Source organism: Ursus arctos, unplaced genomic scaffold, assembly GCF_023065955.2.
Source record: "Ursus arctos isolate Adak ecotype North America unplaced genomic scaffold, UrsArc2.0 scaffold_30, whole genome shotgun sequence".
Lineage (NCBI taxonomy): Eukaryota > Metazoa > Chordata > Mammalia > Carnivora > Ursidae > Ursus > Ursus arctos.
Genome location: NW_026622986.1, coordinates 36,250,741 through 36,268,710, shown reverse-complemented (window position 1 = coordinate 36,268,710; position 17,970 = coordinate 36,250,741). Strand labels below are relative to the sequence as shown.

At 39.6% G+C, this 17,970-nt stretch overlaps 1 protein-coding gene across 20 annotated transcripts in view; it reads left to right on the top strand.

Annotated features, from left to right (window-relative positions):
* The window catches only part of ZMYND11 (zinc finger MYND-type containing 11), a 121,976-nt gene that overhangs the window by 27,711 nt on the left and 76,295 nt on the right, over positions 1–17,970 (top strand). For all 20 annotated transcript variants that reach the window (XM_048219423.2, XM_048219421.2, XM_048219419.2 and 17 more), the window contains exon 2: positions 16,641–16,775. In XM_048219423.2, the coding sequence (XP_048075380.1) occupies positions 16,660–16,775 (116 nt within the window). In that variant the 5' untranslated portion in view covers positions 16,641–16,659. The remainder of the gene's footprint in view (positions 1–16,640; positions 16,776–17,970) is intronic.

The window sequence follows — 17,970 nt, the reverse complement described above, 5'->3', positions numbered from 1 at the left end:
TATAGAATTGCCAGGAGCCTATAGAGAAGAAATGTGACTTACCTCTTGGTATTTTGTTTTCCTTGATCTTAAATTCTGTAAGATTTCAGTGTGTGCTTGTTCTTTGATGCCTTTCAGACAGGTTTTTTCAGTTCAGGTTTTCAGGTTCTCATGGGCAGGTGCTTTGCTATTATGTTCTGTTTAGTAATTTTTATTCTAGATTTCTAACAGTGAATATGTATACCTGACTAGTTGTACACAGCTCAATTTTATTCAAAGTGTAGTTACATTTATTTTTTTTTTTTGTAAGGGACAGGCGTAAATTAGTAAGAAATTCATGTATCTCAATTTTTCACAGCTTTCTTTTTCCTAACTTTCAAATATTGTTAACAAAAACATGGCTGTAGTTCATCATTTTTATAATTTTAGGGTAAATACTATCTCTGATGGTTCATGGCAAACACGCATTCAGAGACTGATAAAAGTCAAAGATAAGTCCTTTAAAGGGAATAAATACAGATTCATAAAAAACTATCATTTTTCACTTTTCTTACATCACAGTGTATTTCTGATGTCTATTTTATTGTGATTAAAATATGTTTTATTTTATGAAATGTTAAAACCAGCGTCTTGGTCTGTTTGGGCTGGTGTGACAAAATCCCACAGACTAGGTGGTTTATAAAGAACAGGTGATTATTTCTCACCGTTCTGGAGGCTGGACATCCATTCTGGGTGCCAGCATGGTTGGGGAAGAGCCTTCCAACAAGTTGGACTTTTGACCTCCTGTCTTACATGGGGAAGGGGTGGGGGGGTACCTCTGGGCCCACTTTTGTAAGACCACTCATCCCACTCATGAAGGCTCCACCCTCATGAGCTAATCATTCCCTAAAGGACACACCTCCTAATACCATCACCTTGGGCATTAGGTTTAAGCACATGAATTTTGGGGGGACACAAATGGACACAATGGCCAGGTGAAAATTATAGTAGAAAAGCAAGGCTCAACATAAAATCCATCAGTGTGATGTATCCCATTAGTAGAATGAAGGAGAAAAACATGATTGTATCAACTGATGCAGAAAGGCATTTGACAAAATCCTTTCAAGTTAAAAACTGTCAAAAATCTAGCGCTGCTCGGACCTTCCTCAATATGGTAAAGGGCATTTATGAAAGCCCAAGCTGATACTGTAGACAGTGGTGAAAGACTGAAAGCCTTCCTCCTGAGATCAGGAGCAAGACAGAGATGTCCACTTTCATTACTGCTACTTAACATAGTACTGGAAGTTCTGGCTGGAGCAATTAGACAACAAAAAGAAAAGGCATCCAAATTGGAAAAGGAGCAATAAAACTATATTTGAAGATCACATGATCAGGTATTTAGAAATTCAAAAGGGATCCACAAGAAAGTCATCAGAACTAATGAACCAGTTTGGCAAAGCTGTAATCAGTTGTGTTTCAATACCACCAGCAGTGAACAATCAGAAAAGGCAATTCAGGAAACAATTCACATTAGCACGTAAAAGAACAACATACCTGGGAGTAAACTTGTGTAAAAGACTTGTGCGCCATAAATTATATAATATTGCAGAAGGAAATTAAAGAAGACCAGAATAAATGGAAAGCCATCCTGGGTTCATGAATGGAAAGACGATACTTACCAGAGCAGTATAGAGTTCAGGAGAATCCCCATGAAAATTCCAGTGCCCCCCCACCCCTCCCGGAACTGAAAAAGCTGATCTGGAAATGCATGTGGAATTTGAGAGGGCGCTGGAGAGCCAAAATAGTCTTGAAAAAGAGCAAAGTGGAAGACACACACTTCCCTGTTTCAAAACTTGCTTCAAAGCTACAGTAATCAGAACAGCGGTACTGATGTAAGGATAGCCATAGGGAATTTAGAATTCTGAAGTCCATGCCTCTTTGGCCTGTTGCTTTTTTAATTTTAATTCTAGCATAGTTAACATACACTGTTGTATCAGTTTCAGGTGTACAATGTAGTGATTCAGCACTTCCACACATCACCTGGTGCTCATCACAGGTGTGATTCTTCATCCCCATTATCTGTTTTCCCTCATCCCCCACCCACCTCGCCTCTGATAGCCATCAGTTTGTTCTCTGTAGTTAAGAGTCTGTTACTTGGTTTCTCTCTTTTTTTCGTTTGCTCTTTCATTCCTTCAGTTCCACATAGGAGTGAAATCATAGTATTTGGTATTTGTCTTTCTCTGACTGACTTATTTTGCTTCGCATAACACACTCAAGTTCCATCCATGTGATTGCAGATGGCAGCATCTCTTTTTTATGGCTGAGTAATACTCCATTGTACATACACCACATCATCTTTATCCGTTTGTCAGTTGGTGGACACTTGGGCTGCTTCCATAGTTTGGCTGTTGTAAATAACACTGCTATGAACATCAGGGTGCATGTATCCCTTTGAATTAGTGTTTTTGTATTTTTGGGTAAATACCTAGCAGTGCAGTTGCTGGATTGCAGGGTAGATATGTTTTTAACTTTTTGAGGAACCTGTGTGCTGTTTTCCACAGTTTGGCCAGTTGATTTTTGACCATGATGCCAAGCCCATTCAATTGGGAAAGCATAGTCTCTTCGAAAGAGGGTGCTGGGATGACTGGATTTACACATGTAAAAAAATGAGTTTGGACTCCTTCCTCATACCGTAGACAAAATTTCAAAATGGATCAATGACCTAAACAGAAGAATTAAAACTATAAGACTCTGAGGGGGGGAAAAAAAGGATTAATCTTTATGACCTTCAGTATTGCTTTGGATTCTTAGGTATGACACCAAAAGCAGGAGCGATTAAAGAAAAAAAATGTATCTATTATATTTTATCAAAACTGAAAACTTTAAGAGATTTCTTTACTTAGGGAGAGCTCGAGCAGAGCGAAGTGGCAGAGGGAGAGGGAGAAGCAGGGTCCTTGCTGAGCAGGGAGCCCAACTCGGGACTCTATCCCAAGACCCCAGCCAAGGCCAGATGCCCAGTGGACTGAGCCACTCAGGTGCCAAAACTAAAAACTTTTGTGCATCACAATCACTGGACATTATCAAAGTGGAAAGAATTTACAAAATGGAGAAAAGATTTGTAAAACATATAGACTAAGGGGTTATTTAGAATATGTAAAGAACTACAACTCACCAAGAAAAAAACACCATTAAAAATGAGCAGAGGACTCCAATAGACATTTCCCCAAAGAAGATAAATAACCAATAAACGTGAAAAGATGCTCAGTGTCATTAGGGAAATGCAGATCAGAACCACAGTGAAATACAACATCACATCTAGTAAGATGGCTACAGAAAAGCTCAGACAAGCAGAAGGTAGCAAGTGTTGGCTGGGACATGGAGAAACTGGAACTTCCACGTGCTCCTCGTGTGCTCTGAGGTGGTAGAGCCAGTGTGGGATACAGCTGGGTGGTTTCTGAGAAGGTCGAATGTGGAATGTCGAATGTGGAATTACTGTATAAGCCAGCAGCCCCACTCTGGCTGTCTGCCCACAGGATGCAAGGCGAGACCTGGGTGGATGTCTTGTGTTTATTGCAGTTAGTCACAGCATCTACAAGAAGCCACCCAGGTGTCCATCAGCAGGTGGTAATGCCACTGAACTCTACACTTAAGAATGGTTACAATGGCAAGTTTTACGTTACTACACTATTCTTCAAAAAATTAATATTCTACATCAGAAACCACTGAATTGTACATTTGTAGTGATGAAACTGAATTATATCTCAATAAAAGTGTTAAAGGGTTAAACCTTATATCCCCATGCACATTTTGTTTTTTGAACGAGTATTTTGTCAAATCCAGAAGTCTGGAGAGCTCTTGCTTGACTAATATAGCTAATAAAAAAATTGAAACACGCTTGTTATCAGGAATCTTGATCAGTATTTACGTGCTGTTGTTTTCTGTTGTTAAACTAGTGTAATTTGCTTTAAATAAACAAGGTAGGTTTCCTAGCAGAAGTGCTGTTTCGCGAGTTCTCTGTGTTTCTGTACTTGCTACAGGTGGAAATTGGACAGCAGCCGATTGTTCTGAAGGTTTAGGGGAATATCGTTGCTCTTTAGTCTCGAGACTTAGTAGCCAACCAGTTAGTATCATAGACCAGCCTACCTTTATTCCTCCTTTTATTTTTATTTTTTAATCTCAGGCCTTATTCAGGAATGTGTTCAGTCAGTAAGTGCTTATTGTACGCTTCGTGGTACGAGTGTTAGGGCATAGAGTTTGAAATACGGCCTGCCTTTAACAAACATGCTGGGTAATGCATATAAAATAATTATATAGCAATCAGTAGCAACGTGGCATTAACTGTGATTGTAGACTTTATATATGTAGCTTATTATAATAAAAACTGAATACAACCTAATTGTAACTTTAACCTGATTATAACTAATAATAACACAAGTTATAGGAAATAAATATCTTTTGTGAGATATTAACAAAAGACCAAACACATCAAAGAAACTAATGCTAATATAGATTAGAACTTAATGGATGATTAGAAGTGTATCACATTTCACTAGAGAAGAAAGAAATCTTTCAGTAAATCGTGCTTGTACAATTGAGCACCTCTCTGGGGTAACCTTCTATATTTTCATCTTCTGTTCAGAAAGTAACCCCACAGTTTCCATTTGGGCATGTAAGGTGCTTGGAATTTGCCACTCCGTCCTAATAACAAGTACAAAGCAGAACTAAAAAACCAACAAATGTACTGGGATTTGTGAAGGCAGTGAGGCCACAGGACAAAAGTTGGAGAGACAGAAAAACAGAACTACTGGAGCAGGCACCCTCCCGCAGGAACATGTGCAGGAACGGTGCCGGCTGAGGAAACCTGAGTGTAACTGAATGGCTGCGGGCTCAGGGTGGACAAATCGAAGTTGAAAATCTAGGGGGACCCAGTGCTAGGGGTCCCCCACACTTTGGTAAGATTTACCAGAGGAGCAAGGAGCTCTTACTGCTTTACCCAGAAACTCTATCTGGCCCTCCCAGGGAATATTGGAGAAAAGTGCCCTTGCCATTCCGTTGAGGGCGAGGGAAAAAAAGAACCATTTAAAAATACGCCAGAGCATTCTGTTCTCCTTACCAAGGCCTGCCTGCCAGGGAAACTTTGACCAGAGCCTAACTGACATAGCGAAGGGAAATCCCCAACCCCAGCGCGCTCTAGGGATCCTGTCCCACCTCATGGGGTAGATAGAGCCGAGAAGTACTTGGGAAGTTCGGTGCAGGCACACAGGCTCACCAAAACACCGAGACTAACCCTGGGACTCTGGAAAGCATTCCCTCCCCCACACCTCACACTGTGTTACCAAATGCCATCTTATGCACTTCCTGCTACTTACTTCATGTCCACCTTTCCAAGGAAAAGAAAAGACCTATTCAAAGGCAAAACAAACACAGAAGAGACTGAACAAGCGTCTGAACCTGGGTCAGCATGGCAGGAATGTTGGAATTATCAGAACAGGAAGTTTTTATAATTTTAGAGCTTAAGAATGAACAGGGAGAGGGGCAAAGGTAGAGGGAGAACAGGGTCCCCACTGAGCAGGGAGCCCGACATGGTGCTTGATCCCAGGGCCCTGAGATCACACCCTGAGCCGAAGGCAAATGCTTCACTGACTGAATCACCCAGGTGTCCTAAAAAACAGATTAAAATGCCAAGAACTTGAATGAAAAACTACACAACATGCAAGATTAGATGAATACTGTAAACAGAGATGAAAAATTTAAAAACCAAAAAAATGTTAGAGTGCAAACACATTGTAATGGAAATACAGAATGCTTTTCCTGGGATCATTAGTAGACTGGTCATGGCTGAGGGAGGAATCCTTGAGTTTGAGGATATGACAATAAAACTTCCCAAAACTGAAAAGCAAAGAGAAGAAAGACGGAAAAAAAACCAACAACAAACCATCCAAGGCCAGTGGGACAGCTACAAAAGGTGTAACATACACCTAATGGAAATATCCACGGGCGAAGAAAGAGAGAACAGAAGCAGTATTTGAAGCAGTAATGACTGCAGATTTTCTGAAAGTAATGTCCAACACCAAAAGAGATCAAGAACGTCAGAGAATAGGGGTGCCTGGGTGGCTCAGTCGTTAGGTGTCTGCCTTCAGCTCAGGGTATGATCCCAGAGTCCTGGGATCGAGCCCTGCATCGGGCTCCCTACTCTGCTGGAAGCCTGCTTCTTCCTCTCCCACTCCCCCTGCTTGTGTTCCCACTCTCGCTGACTGTCTCTCTCTGTCATATAAATAAATAAAATGTTAAAAAAAATGTCAGAGAATATCGAGTAGATAGGTGCCCTCAAAACTGCAGCTTAGGTATATCATTCCAAATTTCAGAAAGTCAAAGATTAAAAAAATAATCCTAAAGAAACCAGAGGAAAACAGCATTATAGAGGAGCAAAAATAAGAAATACATCAGATTTCGTTTCAGAAATCATGCAAGCAAGAAGAGAATGGAATGAAATATTTAAAGGAGTGAGGGGGAATCCCCACCAAATTAGAGTTGTGTATTTTGCAAAACTATTTTTCAATAGCAAAGGAGAAATACTTCTGAGACCAACATTGACCAAATTTGTTGCCAGAAAAGTTCTTTAGAAGGAAAATGGTACATGCCAGAAACTTAGATATACATAAAAGAAGATCATTGGATATTAAGTGAAGGTAAAATAAACTTGTTATTCTTAATTGAGCTAAAAGATAAGTTTGTTCACAATAGTAACAATGTATTTGCTTTTATGTGCTTATATGTGTTGAAATACTCATGTATGCTCATGCATCAGTGAAAGGAATGACACCAACGATAAAAGGAACAGAAGAGAGGTATTAGGAGTGTTTTGTTTTCAGGTCCTTCTACCTGTGAATCTGTACACTGTTATTTAAAAATAAACATGGGTTAGTTGTACATGTATATTGCAGTCTCTAGGGCAGCCACGAAAAAATGTAACACCAAAAAAGTGTGCTGACATAAAATGGATACATGTACTCAATTAAAATAACAAAAAAGAATATGGGTGGAAGTCAAAAATAGGTACAAGGGACAAAGGCATAGAAAACAGTAACAAATATGGACATTAATTCAACTATATCAAGTGATGACCTTAACATGGTCTAAACGCAACAATTAAAAGATGAGATTGTCAGAATTAACAAAAGAAGACCCAACTTTATGTTGTCTACAAGAAACCCATTTTATTTTATTTTATTTTATTTATTTATTTATTTTAAGATTTTATTTATTTATTTGACAGAGACAGACAGCCAGTGAGAGAGGGAACACAAGCAGGGGGAGTGGGAGAGGAAGAAGCAGGCTCACAGCAGAGGAGCCTGATGTGGGGCTCGATCCCAGAACGCCGGGATCACGCCCTGAGCTGAAGGCAGACGCTTAACCGCTGTGCCACCCAGGCGCCCAAGAAACCCATTTTAAATATGAAGACACAAATAGGTTAGGTGGGATAGAGAAAGATATACCATGCTGACACTAACCAAAAGAAAGTAGGTGTAGCTATATTTTCAGATGGAGCAGACTTCAAAACAAGGAATGTTATTAGGTATAAAGGGGAGTATTGACAAAGGGATCAATACTCAGGATATAACAATTCTTAATGTGCACGTGCCTAACAAAGGAATGTCAATGTATTTCAGGCAAAAACAGACTGCAAGGGGCAATAGATGAATGCACTATTACAGTCTCAGAAATAGACAGCTGCAGTAGGCAGACGGTCAGTACACAGTTGAGCTCAGCAGCAATATTAACTGGGTATCCTCAACATCTATAGACTACTTCATCCTACACCAACAGAATATATGTTCTTCTCAAGCTCACATACAACACTCATATTCTCAGCCATAAAATACAACTTAATAAATTTTGAAGAGATTAGAAATCATACAATGTCTGTTAGAGCACAACGGAATCAAAATAAAAAAGTTTGATATGTCAAAATACTTGGACATTAAACAACACACAGGCAGAAAAGAAATCTTGAAAAAAATTTTTAAAAATTTGAATTAAATGAGAATGAAAATATAAAAATTTGTAGAATACAGCAAAAGCAGTTCTTACATGGAAATGTAGATATTAGAACAGAAGAAAGATCTAAAATCAGTATTCTAAGCTTCCACCTTAGGACACAAGAAAGAATTAAATCCAAAGTAAACAAGAAAAGAAAGAGCAGAGAAGTGAAATTATAAGTAGGAAATCATAGTCTCTCATGAGAGACTATGGACTATGAGAAACAAACTGAGGGCTACAGAGGGGAGGGGGGTGGGGGAATGGGATAGACCGGTGATGGGTAGTAAGGAGGGCACATATTGCATGGTGCACTGGGTGTTATACACAACTAATGAATCATCGAGCCTTGCATCGAAAACCGGGGATGTACTGTATGGTGACTAACATAATATAATAAAAAATCATTATTAAAATAAAAAAAAAATAAGTAGGAAATCAGTGGTAAAATGAAGTAAAAAGCTAGTTATTTGAAAAGATTAATAAAACCAGTAAGTCTCTTGACAAGCTAACTTATTTTTTTTTTTATTTTTAAAAGATTTTATTTATTTATTTGACAGAGATAGAGACAGCCAGTGAGAGAGGGAACACAAGCAGGGGGAGTGGGAGAGGAAGAAGCAGGCTCACAGCAGAGGAGCCTGATGTGGGGCTCGATCCCATAATGCCGGGATCACGCCCTGAGCCGAAGGCAGACACCCAACCGCTGTGCCACCCAGGCGCCCCTTGACAAGCTAACTTAAAAGCAGAAATAACTAATATTAGAAGTGAAATAGGAGCAAAAGGAGGGGGGGAAGAGGAGCTATCACTACTGATGGATAATAAAGGAATGCTATAAACAACTCTGTGCCCACAGACTTGATAACTGAGATGAAATGGATCAATTCCTTGAAAGGCATAATCTGGCAAAACATCTGCAAGAAGAAATAGTCTGTGTAGGGCTATGTAAAATAAATTGAATCAGTAATTAATAAACTTCAAAAACAGCACCAGGCCCAGATGGGTTCACTGGAGAATCCTCCCAAACATTTATGGGAGAATTTATGGATTTTCTCCACAATCTTTTAGAAGGTTGAAGCAGGAGTACTTCCTAACTCCTTCAATGAGACCAGCTTTACCCATTACCCAAACCAGGCAAACACATTACCAGGAAAGAGGCTAAAGGCCAGTATCTCTCATGAACATAAATGTAAAACTCTCCAACAAAATATTAGCAAATTGAATATAACATTGTATAAAAAGTAGTATCCCCGGTGACTAAATGGGGTTTATCTCAGGTATGCATGGTTGCTTCCATATCTGGGAATCAATGTAATCCATCATATCAACAGGCTAAAGAAAAATCACGTGATTAACAGATGCCCCAAAAAATCATTTGACAAAACCCAGCACCCATTCATAATAAAAACCAGCAAACCAGGAATAGAGAGGAATTTCCTCAACTTGATAAAGTCCACCTACAAAAACTCTGTACTAACATCATCATACTTCATCATGAGAAACTCACGGGTTTCCTGTTGAGATTGGGAACAAAGCAAGGATGTCTCCTCTTACCATCCCTTTTCAACATTGGACTGGAACTCCTAGGGAAAGCAATAAGACAAGAAAAGGAAATAAAAGTATACAGATTTGGAAGAGAGAAATAAAACTCTCTTCATTTACAGATAACATGATTACACAAATCTGAAAGAATTGACCGGAAACAAATAATTATAGCAAGGTTGTATGACAAAAAATTATAGCCTATCACTTTCCTGTGTACCAGCAATGAACAATTTGAATGTGAAAACACATTACATTTACATTATCACCCCCAAATGGAATACTTAAGTATAAATCTGACTAAATATGTTTAAGGTCCATATGAGGAAAACAGCAAAATTCTGATGAAATAAATGGAGAGGGAACCCTTGTTCATGGATAGGAAGACAATACTGTCAACATATCAGTTCTTTCCAATTTGATCTATAGATTCCATACTATCCCAGTAAAAATCCCAGGAAATCATATTTTGAATATCAACGATGTGATTCTAAAATTCATATGGAGGGGCAAGAGATCCAGAATAGCCAATACAATATTGAAGGAGAAGAACAAATTAAGAGATTTCAAGACTTACTATAAAGCTATGTTAATTAAGACAGTGTGGTATTGGTAAAGTAACAGACAGATGGACAGCCTGGAAGGAGACCCACATAAATAAGGCCAATGATCTTTGATAAAGGAACAAAGGCAGTATAATGGAGCAAATAAAATGTCTCCATCAAATGGCGCTGGACGACTGTGCATCCACATGCAGAAAAATGAATCTAGACACAGACCTATACCCTTTGCCACAGTTAAAATGGATCGTAGACCTAAATGTAAAATGCAAAACTGTAAAACTTCTAGAAAACGACACAGGAGACAACCTCGCTGTCTTTGAGTACGGCAGTGACATTTTGGATACGACACCAAGACACAACCCTTGAAAGTAATAGTTGATATGCTGGACCTGAGTAAAATGAAAACCGTCTGCTCCATGAAAGATGGTGTGAAGAGAATGGTAGGAGGAGTCACATACTGGGAGAAAAATTGTAAAAGACATCTGATAAAGGACTGATGCACAAAATAGACAACTCTTAAAGCTTGGCATTCAGAAAACGGACCTGATTTAAAAAAATGAACAAAAAATTTGAACTGACACCTCACCAAAGATGATATACAGGTGGAAGGTAAGTGTGTGAAAAGATGTTCAAAATCCTATGTCATTAGAGAATTGCAAATTAAAACAGCATTGATTACTACCACATGTCTGTGAGAATGGCTGAAATCCAAAAAAACACGGAGAACACCAGTCGCTGAGGAGAATGTAGAGCAATAGGAAGTCAGTCATTGCTGGGGGGAGTGCTGAATGGTGCAGCCGTTCCGGAAGGCCAGTTTCCCACAGAACTAGGTGTTCTGTTACTGTGCGATCCAGCCATTTCACTCCTCGTGATTTATCAAAGGACCTGAAAACTTACAGGAAACCTGCACACGGTTGTTTTACAGCAACTTTATTCATACTTGCCAAACCATGGGAGCAACCAAGGTGTCTTATAGTCAGTGAATGCGTAAATAAACTATGTTACGTCCATACAAGGGAACATTACTCAGCACTAAAAGGAAATGAGCTATCACACCATGAAAAGACACGGAAGAAATCTTAAATGCATATTACCACGTCAAAGAAGCCAATCTGAAGAGGCTGCATACATCCTATGTGATTCCAACTATAGGACTTTCTGGAAAAGACAAAATGATGGAGCCAGTAAAAAAAAAAAAAAAAAAAAAAAATCCATGGTTGCCAGTGTTTGGGGGCATGGAGGGACGAATACGTGGAACATAGGACTGGGAAACTATTGTGTACGATGCCTTGATGGTGTATACTTGTCTTTACGCACATGTGAAAACCCATAGTGTGTACAGCACCAGGACTGCACCATAAGGTAAACTGTGGTCTTTGGGGCAAAGAGTGGTGTGATGTAACAAATGGGATTTCTGGTTTGGATGTTGATAACGGGGAAGGTGGTGGATCTGTGTGGACATGGGACTGTTTGTATTTCCTGCTGAATTTTGCTGCGAACCTAAACTGATCCACAAAACAAAGTTTATTAGTGTTACTACTTTTAAAAAAGTTATTCTCAGGTGGATTAAGAAGTCAATATTAAAAATTCAAAACCAGGAGAATACACTTGAATATTTTTCTGACCTGAATGTGGAAGGATTTCTGATCAGAAAAATTATCATAAAAGAATACGTAATTAGCTATATTTCTGTGTAAGTTCAGTTAGTGTTTACTAAAAGTATTTGGGGAATAACCTTAATATATAAAGGTGTTAATATATAAATGGGAAAATGGTGTGGATAGACTATCAATAAAAAGTAATTTAAAATTACAAGTAGACTCAGGTACCTGGGTGGCTCAGTGGGTTAAGTGTCTGCCTTCAACTCAGGTCATGATCCCAGAGTCCTGGAATCAAGTCCTGCATCAGGCTCCCTGCTAAGTGGGGAGTCTGCTTCTCCCTCTCCCTCTCCCCTTGCTCCTCCCTTCTGCTCATGCTCTCACTCTCTCTTTCAAATAAATAAGTAAAAATCTTTTTAAAAAAATAAAATTACGAGTAGACTTCGGGAAAATTTCAACCTAACCTAAGTAATAAAGGAATGACATTATACAATGAGATTAAATTTTACATTTCATGTATTATTTGATGAAATTACTTTAAAATATTTATAAAACATGTTTGTTAGTATAATAATAAAACAAAAACTTGAACCCACTCACCACCAGAAGCAGACATCGGAACATACTTCATGCTGTGTGTCCTCCTGGTGGGTCCTTTTGGATGCATTCTTTTCTCTGCTTCCCACTGTTTTAATCTCCTTACTATCACGTTTACCAATTCCTGCAATACACAGTTTTCCCATATATGTGTTTATCTCCAAGTATTGCATTGTTTAATTCTGCTTATTTTTTAATTTCCTGATTTGATTTATTCCTTTTTTTCCCCTGTTTGTAGCTTTTGCAGGATATAAAAGAAGATATGTAGGTGGAAGGTGTTGCATTAAATCTGGATTTGTAGGGGTAGAGAATATCTGTATCACCTAGGGGCTAGCCAGAGTTACTTGGACCAACTCACACCCATTAGGATGGCTGCTATTACAAAATTACAAATATTGATGAAAATGTGGAGAAATTAGAAACTTGTACACTAGTGGCAGGAAAGTAACATAGGGCACTTGCTATGGAAAACAGTATGGCGGGTCTTTAAAAGGTGAACCCTGTAATTGCTGGGTCATATGGCAGTTTTACCATATGGCATCATGGTGTATCTGAAGGCAGGGTTGCGATGGCACGTTTGTATACCCGGGTGTCCATCCACAGATGAGTGGAAAACAAAGTGCCGTATAGCACATAATGGAATATTACTCAGCCTTGAAGAGGAAGAGAATGTGGGGGAACCTTGAGGATGTGTTAGGGGAAATACGTCAGGTACAGAAGGACAAGTATTGTATGATTCCACCTCCGTGAGGGACTTAGATTCGTCTCAGAGGCGAAGTGGGATGGCAGGTTTGGGGCCGGAGGGGATGGGGACCCAGTGATTACTGGGTGCAGAGACTCAGTGTCACAGGATGAAGTGAGTTTCGGGGAGGGACGGTGGTGACAGCTGCACAGCGGTGTGGATGTATGTAATGCTACTGAACCGTATGCTTAAAAATGGTGATGCCAGTTTATGTGTATTTTGCTATAATAAGAGAAATTGAGGAAAAAAATTAGTGCGAAGTTTTTGGTTTTGTGTGTTGTTGTTGTTTTTAAACCATAAACCTCTTGAGAATCACTTTCTGAAGGAGCTCCTCTTCCTAGAGGGAGCCAAAAAAAGATTGAGGACGGCGTTAAATATCTCTCCAAGTCTTATGGTCTTTTTTTTTTTTTCTTTTTTCTTTTTGGGTATCTTAATCTTTGCTGTAACCTAAATCAAGGCTTACCCTGGGACTTTGTTGTTAACATAACATAGCTGGAAAAGTTGAATTTCATAATTTCGTATCAGAAGCTTATCATGTTCCTAACTGCGAGGCCACCTTGAAAGACACGGATGAGTCCTGTCCCTTCTTAGTTGAATGGTTAGAGTCTTCTGAGGAATTTGTCATTATTTGCACAAGGCAATACATCTGTGAGAGACCTATAAGCAAATTATAACTAGAATATACAAGAGAGTCGAGTTAAGTTCTAGGGGAGGAGTTGGTCAGGAACAAGTCCCAAGGAGAGCAAAGGGGGCAGAGCACAGCTTAACCAAGGGGATGGAGGTACCGCGTTTCTGGGCAGACTTAATGTTGAGTAGTTAAGTTTAGCAAGAGCATACATTCAGGAAAGAGGGCTGTGGAGTTGGAGTTGGCCACGTCAGTGAAGACCGTGAATGAGAAGCTGTCTGTATGAAGGATCTGAGCAACTAATTTTCCAAGATTTTCTTTTTATTGATGAACACCCAAGTTGCTATCTTTTGATATCTAGCCACATTATTCATATTTACTAGATGGTGGAAGGACTTTTGTCTGACTGGCTTATTGATATAGTCCCAGAGCCTAGAAGAGTGTCCAACCTACAACAGGCATGTCTGAGCTATGTTAGTGAATGCGTGATTTTAGATTTCATAAGAAGGGAAAGTCTCCATGGTGGTTCTTTAAAGAGATCTTGTCCTGATAGGCCAGGCTGGTTTTGTTGCTTCTGTAACCTGTCTCAGTCTGCGTTCTTTGCAAGGCCCTCTTTGGGCTCCCAAGCATCTCCCTTATGATGTGTGTACCTGTGTTGACTGGGTTCACATTCAGGGAGATCTCAGAAATCTTTGGTTTTAACTTTACATCTGTTTTCCTGATGTGTGCATTGCTTAGTTCTCTAGTCTTGATTTTAACCATTTCTAGCCATTCGGTGACATCACCTCGAGAGTTTCTGCTCTTAATGTCCCCCCATGTTCTTTTGGTGGTCGTGTTATACAAATAGCTGTATCTACTGTTTAGGTATTATTAAAGAATGCTAGCTTTGGTTTTATGTATTTTCTGTAGTTCTGAGTAAATATTAACTTTACACATATGTGCTTAGGAAAAACACAGGTTGAATTGCACGTTTACATGATGTAGTCCGTGCCCTGAGATCCTTCTCTTGTTAGGGGCGTCAGGCCTGATGAAACTGAGCAGTGATTTTTATCTTGGCTTTAAATAGCCACGTATCTTTTAAAGAAATTAAGGACATTTCTCTTAAGTTTCCCCGTATATTTACATTCTGCAGCGTTCCCTGGGCTGGAAGTGGTGACCCAGGTGCATGGACTCCCCCAGCAGGCATTTGGATGGCATTGTCCTGTCTGCCCTTGCAGTTAGCGGTTCAGGTTATGTCAGACTTCCTGTGCCGGCCTTACGCTATTTTCTGGCAGGGACTACACAGTTCTTACATTTTAAAATACTTTATTGTATCTATATCTGTGCCTTACACACAATAGACACCTGTTGTCTTTCAGAACGTAAGTATGGTTAAGATTTTTTTTGTGGGAGTATCTGCAGAACCTGACTACTTGTAGTACCGCAGTTTACCATTAGATGTCACTCTGTGACGTACTTGACATTCTTGCCCCACCTTCCCTCCCTCAGTGCAGCTAGGTTCAGGAAGGCGGCTCTCAGCAGGTGCGCTCACGCTGAGAAGTTTCTGTACGTTTGAAAGTGGTTTCTTTCCGAACACACATTCGTAGATTGTAATTGTAACTGTTACTATCTTTTAGTTCTGTGTCTAAGTCTGTACTGAACCCAGCTGATTTTCCTTTAATTTTCTTTAGAATTTGGATGCTGGCTTTATGTTTTGGTTATTCTCTCCTTGGGGCAAAGTGCAACTATTACAAGTTAGTGGTGGGAAGAAAGAGGTCATTCAGGAATACCCTAGAATGTGCTCACAATTCTTCTGTTCATAATGCATCTCTGAAAGGTACCTGCTCCAGGAGGCCGGCTGACCCCAGACTTGTGGGAGGGCTCTAAATGAGCTTTGATGGCGGCAGCTGGTTTCATTGGGGTTTGTCAGAGAAGGAGGGAGAACTGACTTGTCTGTGAAGAGAAATGTAGAAGCAGAGAAAGCAGACTTGTAGGCTCCGCCAGACGCTCATGGAACCCGGGAAGGTGTCAAGAATGACTTTTCCTTCACTCATTCTCTTCCCTTGAAAGATAGGACAGGTCAGGTCAGGAGGTTTGGTGTTCACCGAATGCCCGAGGGCCTGCCCACACTACCCTGTGTGATTGAGGGATCCGCGCCCCAGTGTGCGAGCGTGTTCCTGGCGGCCCAGTGCCTCTGTGCCCAGCTGGGAGTGCCAGTGTGCAAGGAGCCTCGCCTGCTGCACCACCGCCTGTCCGATACCAGAAGGCAGCCCAGATCCCCCCTAGACTTGACACAGCCGGTGGCCATTCCCCTCACTTCGCTCAGAATATTGAAATTTGAACGAAGTAGCGATATTGGTTCTGAGTAATATAATGAACAACTGCCCCAACCCAAGCATGTGAACGTTTCTGATGGTATGGGTCGACCCACGTCGTCCTCTGGGACACCAGCTCCCAGCCTTTCATGCCTCGGTCAGAAATAACTATCTTATAGTTTCTGATTATGGTTTTATTTGAAAAGAAAAAGAATGTTGTTTCCATTTGTCAGTATGTCTACATAAAATTGAAATTTTAAAACTATGAGTATAACTAAGAGCCAAAGAATTAGGACATTTGAATTCCATGTATACTGATCTGTCAAGTTATAGTTACACACAATGTAATATCAAAAAGTGAAATTTTATGTTCTGTTTTTGCTTTGGAATGACATTGAAATGTACGTGTTTTTTGATATGTTACAAATAGGGTGACCACTTGTCCTTCTTGGGAAGACCTTTTTAATTGGCCTTCAAATGTCATTCTTTATGAAGTAACAAAGTGAATGACAATTTTAACAAAGTAATTGGTAACGTAGATGGTAGAAAATGAAGTTTGTTGTACCATATCCTACGTCAGTGTACCCACCAGTAGTCAGGAGGTGCTGAGTCTGTTACTTACATTGATGGTAGTTCGTCTTGTAATCCGTGCTTTCTTCCCCCTTATGTTCTTGTGTTTTCCTACAGTTACAGAAGTGAACAGGTCATGGCACGTCTAACAAAAAGGCGACAGGCGGATACAAAAGCTATCCAGCATCTTTGGGCAGCCATTGAGATTATACGGAACCAGAAGCAAATTGCCAACATTGACCGTATTACAAAGTAAGTAAATTTAAGCAAAAATATCCTTGTAAAGTTTCCTATAAAATTTGGGGGAAAAAAGGTCCAGAAAGAACTTATGTATTATGCTCATCAACACACTACAAAGTAGCAGTCACCTTTAGCCTTGGATACACTTGTTAGAAAAACAGCAGAGACACAGAGACAGGGAACTTACCACAAATACCAGAGAAGTAAAATACCAGGATGTACTATTTGTAACAGCTTTTTAACAACAGACATTTTTTAACTGTTGGGAACAAATCTTTAAGGCTTTTTATTAAAAAGGCTTTGCTTCTGTGTGCACTGTGTAAAACTGGAGTGTTGTTCATTGTTCACTGTGACTACAGGACAAGAGGAAACACGCTCTTCTCCGGCCCGCACCCACTAACCAGGACATCCTGACCATTTCGTTCTGTGTTTTGGAAGTTATATTAAATCATCAATTCAAAAAAAGTGTTTTTTTCCCCCTAGTTTCCAATGCTGTTTATTTTGGTAGACCCAGATTCAGGGTAGGAAACAATCAGACCAGTCTATCATGTTTTAATGCTAATTATAAGGCAGTCTTCAAAGAGAACGTGATTTTATTTGTTTCTCTGAGTATTCTTAAGGGAATAAAGCTGAATTCATCTTTTTTTTAAATGTTTGAATGATATTTCCTGGTAATTTGGACAGAATTTCTTTCTTTATTCTTTGCACAGATTCCTTAGATTTGAGATATGATGCATGTAAAAATGGGGAATGAATGATTTATCAGCCCCTTTAGAGGGCTCGTAATAATAATGTTCCTTATTAAAAAGTAACAGAATTGAGCACATTCTGTTAAAGATTGTAAAGGTTGCTCACGAGGGGAGGGACCAGAGAGAGAGAAAGGGTGTTGCTGTGTGTAGCTCTGCATCGGTATTTACCCTTCGAGCCCTTGAAGTCACCGTGTACACGTCCTAGCGCCTGCAGGTCAGGAGAAGAAAAAATAGGTAACAGGGAAAATAAGAATAAAACAAAGAGTACATAATAAGTCAAATTAGGATGTTTTTATAAAAAGCAAGTAATTTGATGGTATGTTACAAAGCACAAGTTATGGTGAGGTGGTATTGCGGTGGTATGTATAAAAACATTTCTTCGCAACCTCAAGAATAAAAAGCCGTAAGTATTTTTCTATGGCTGGGGTTTTCTTTAAAAACCATGGTTTATGTGTATT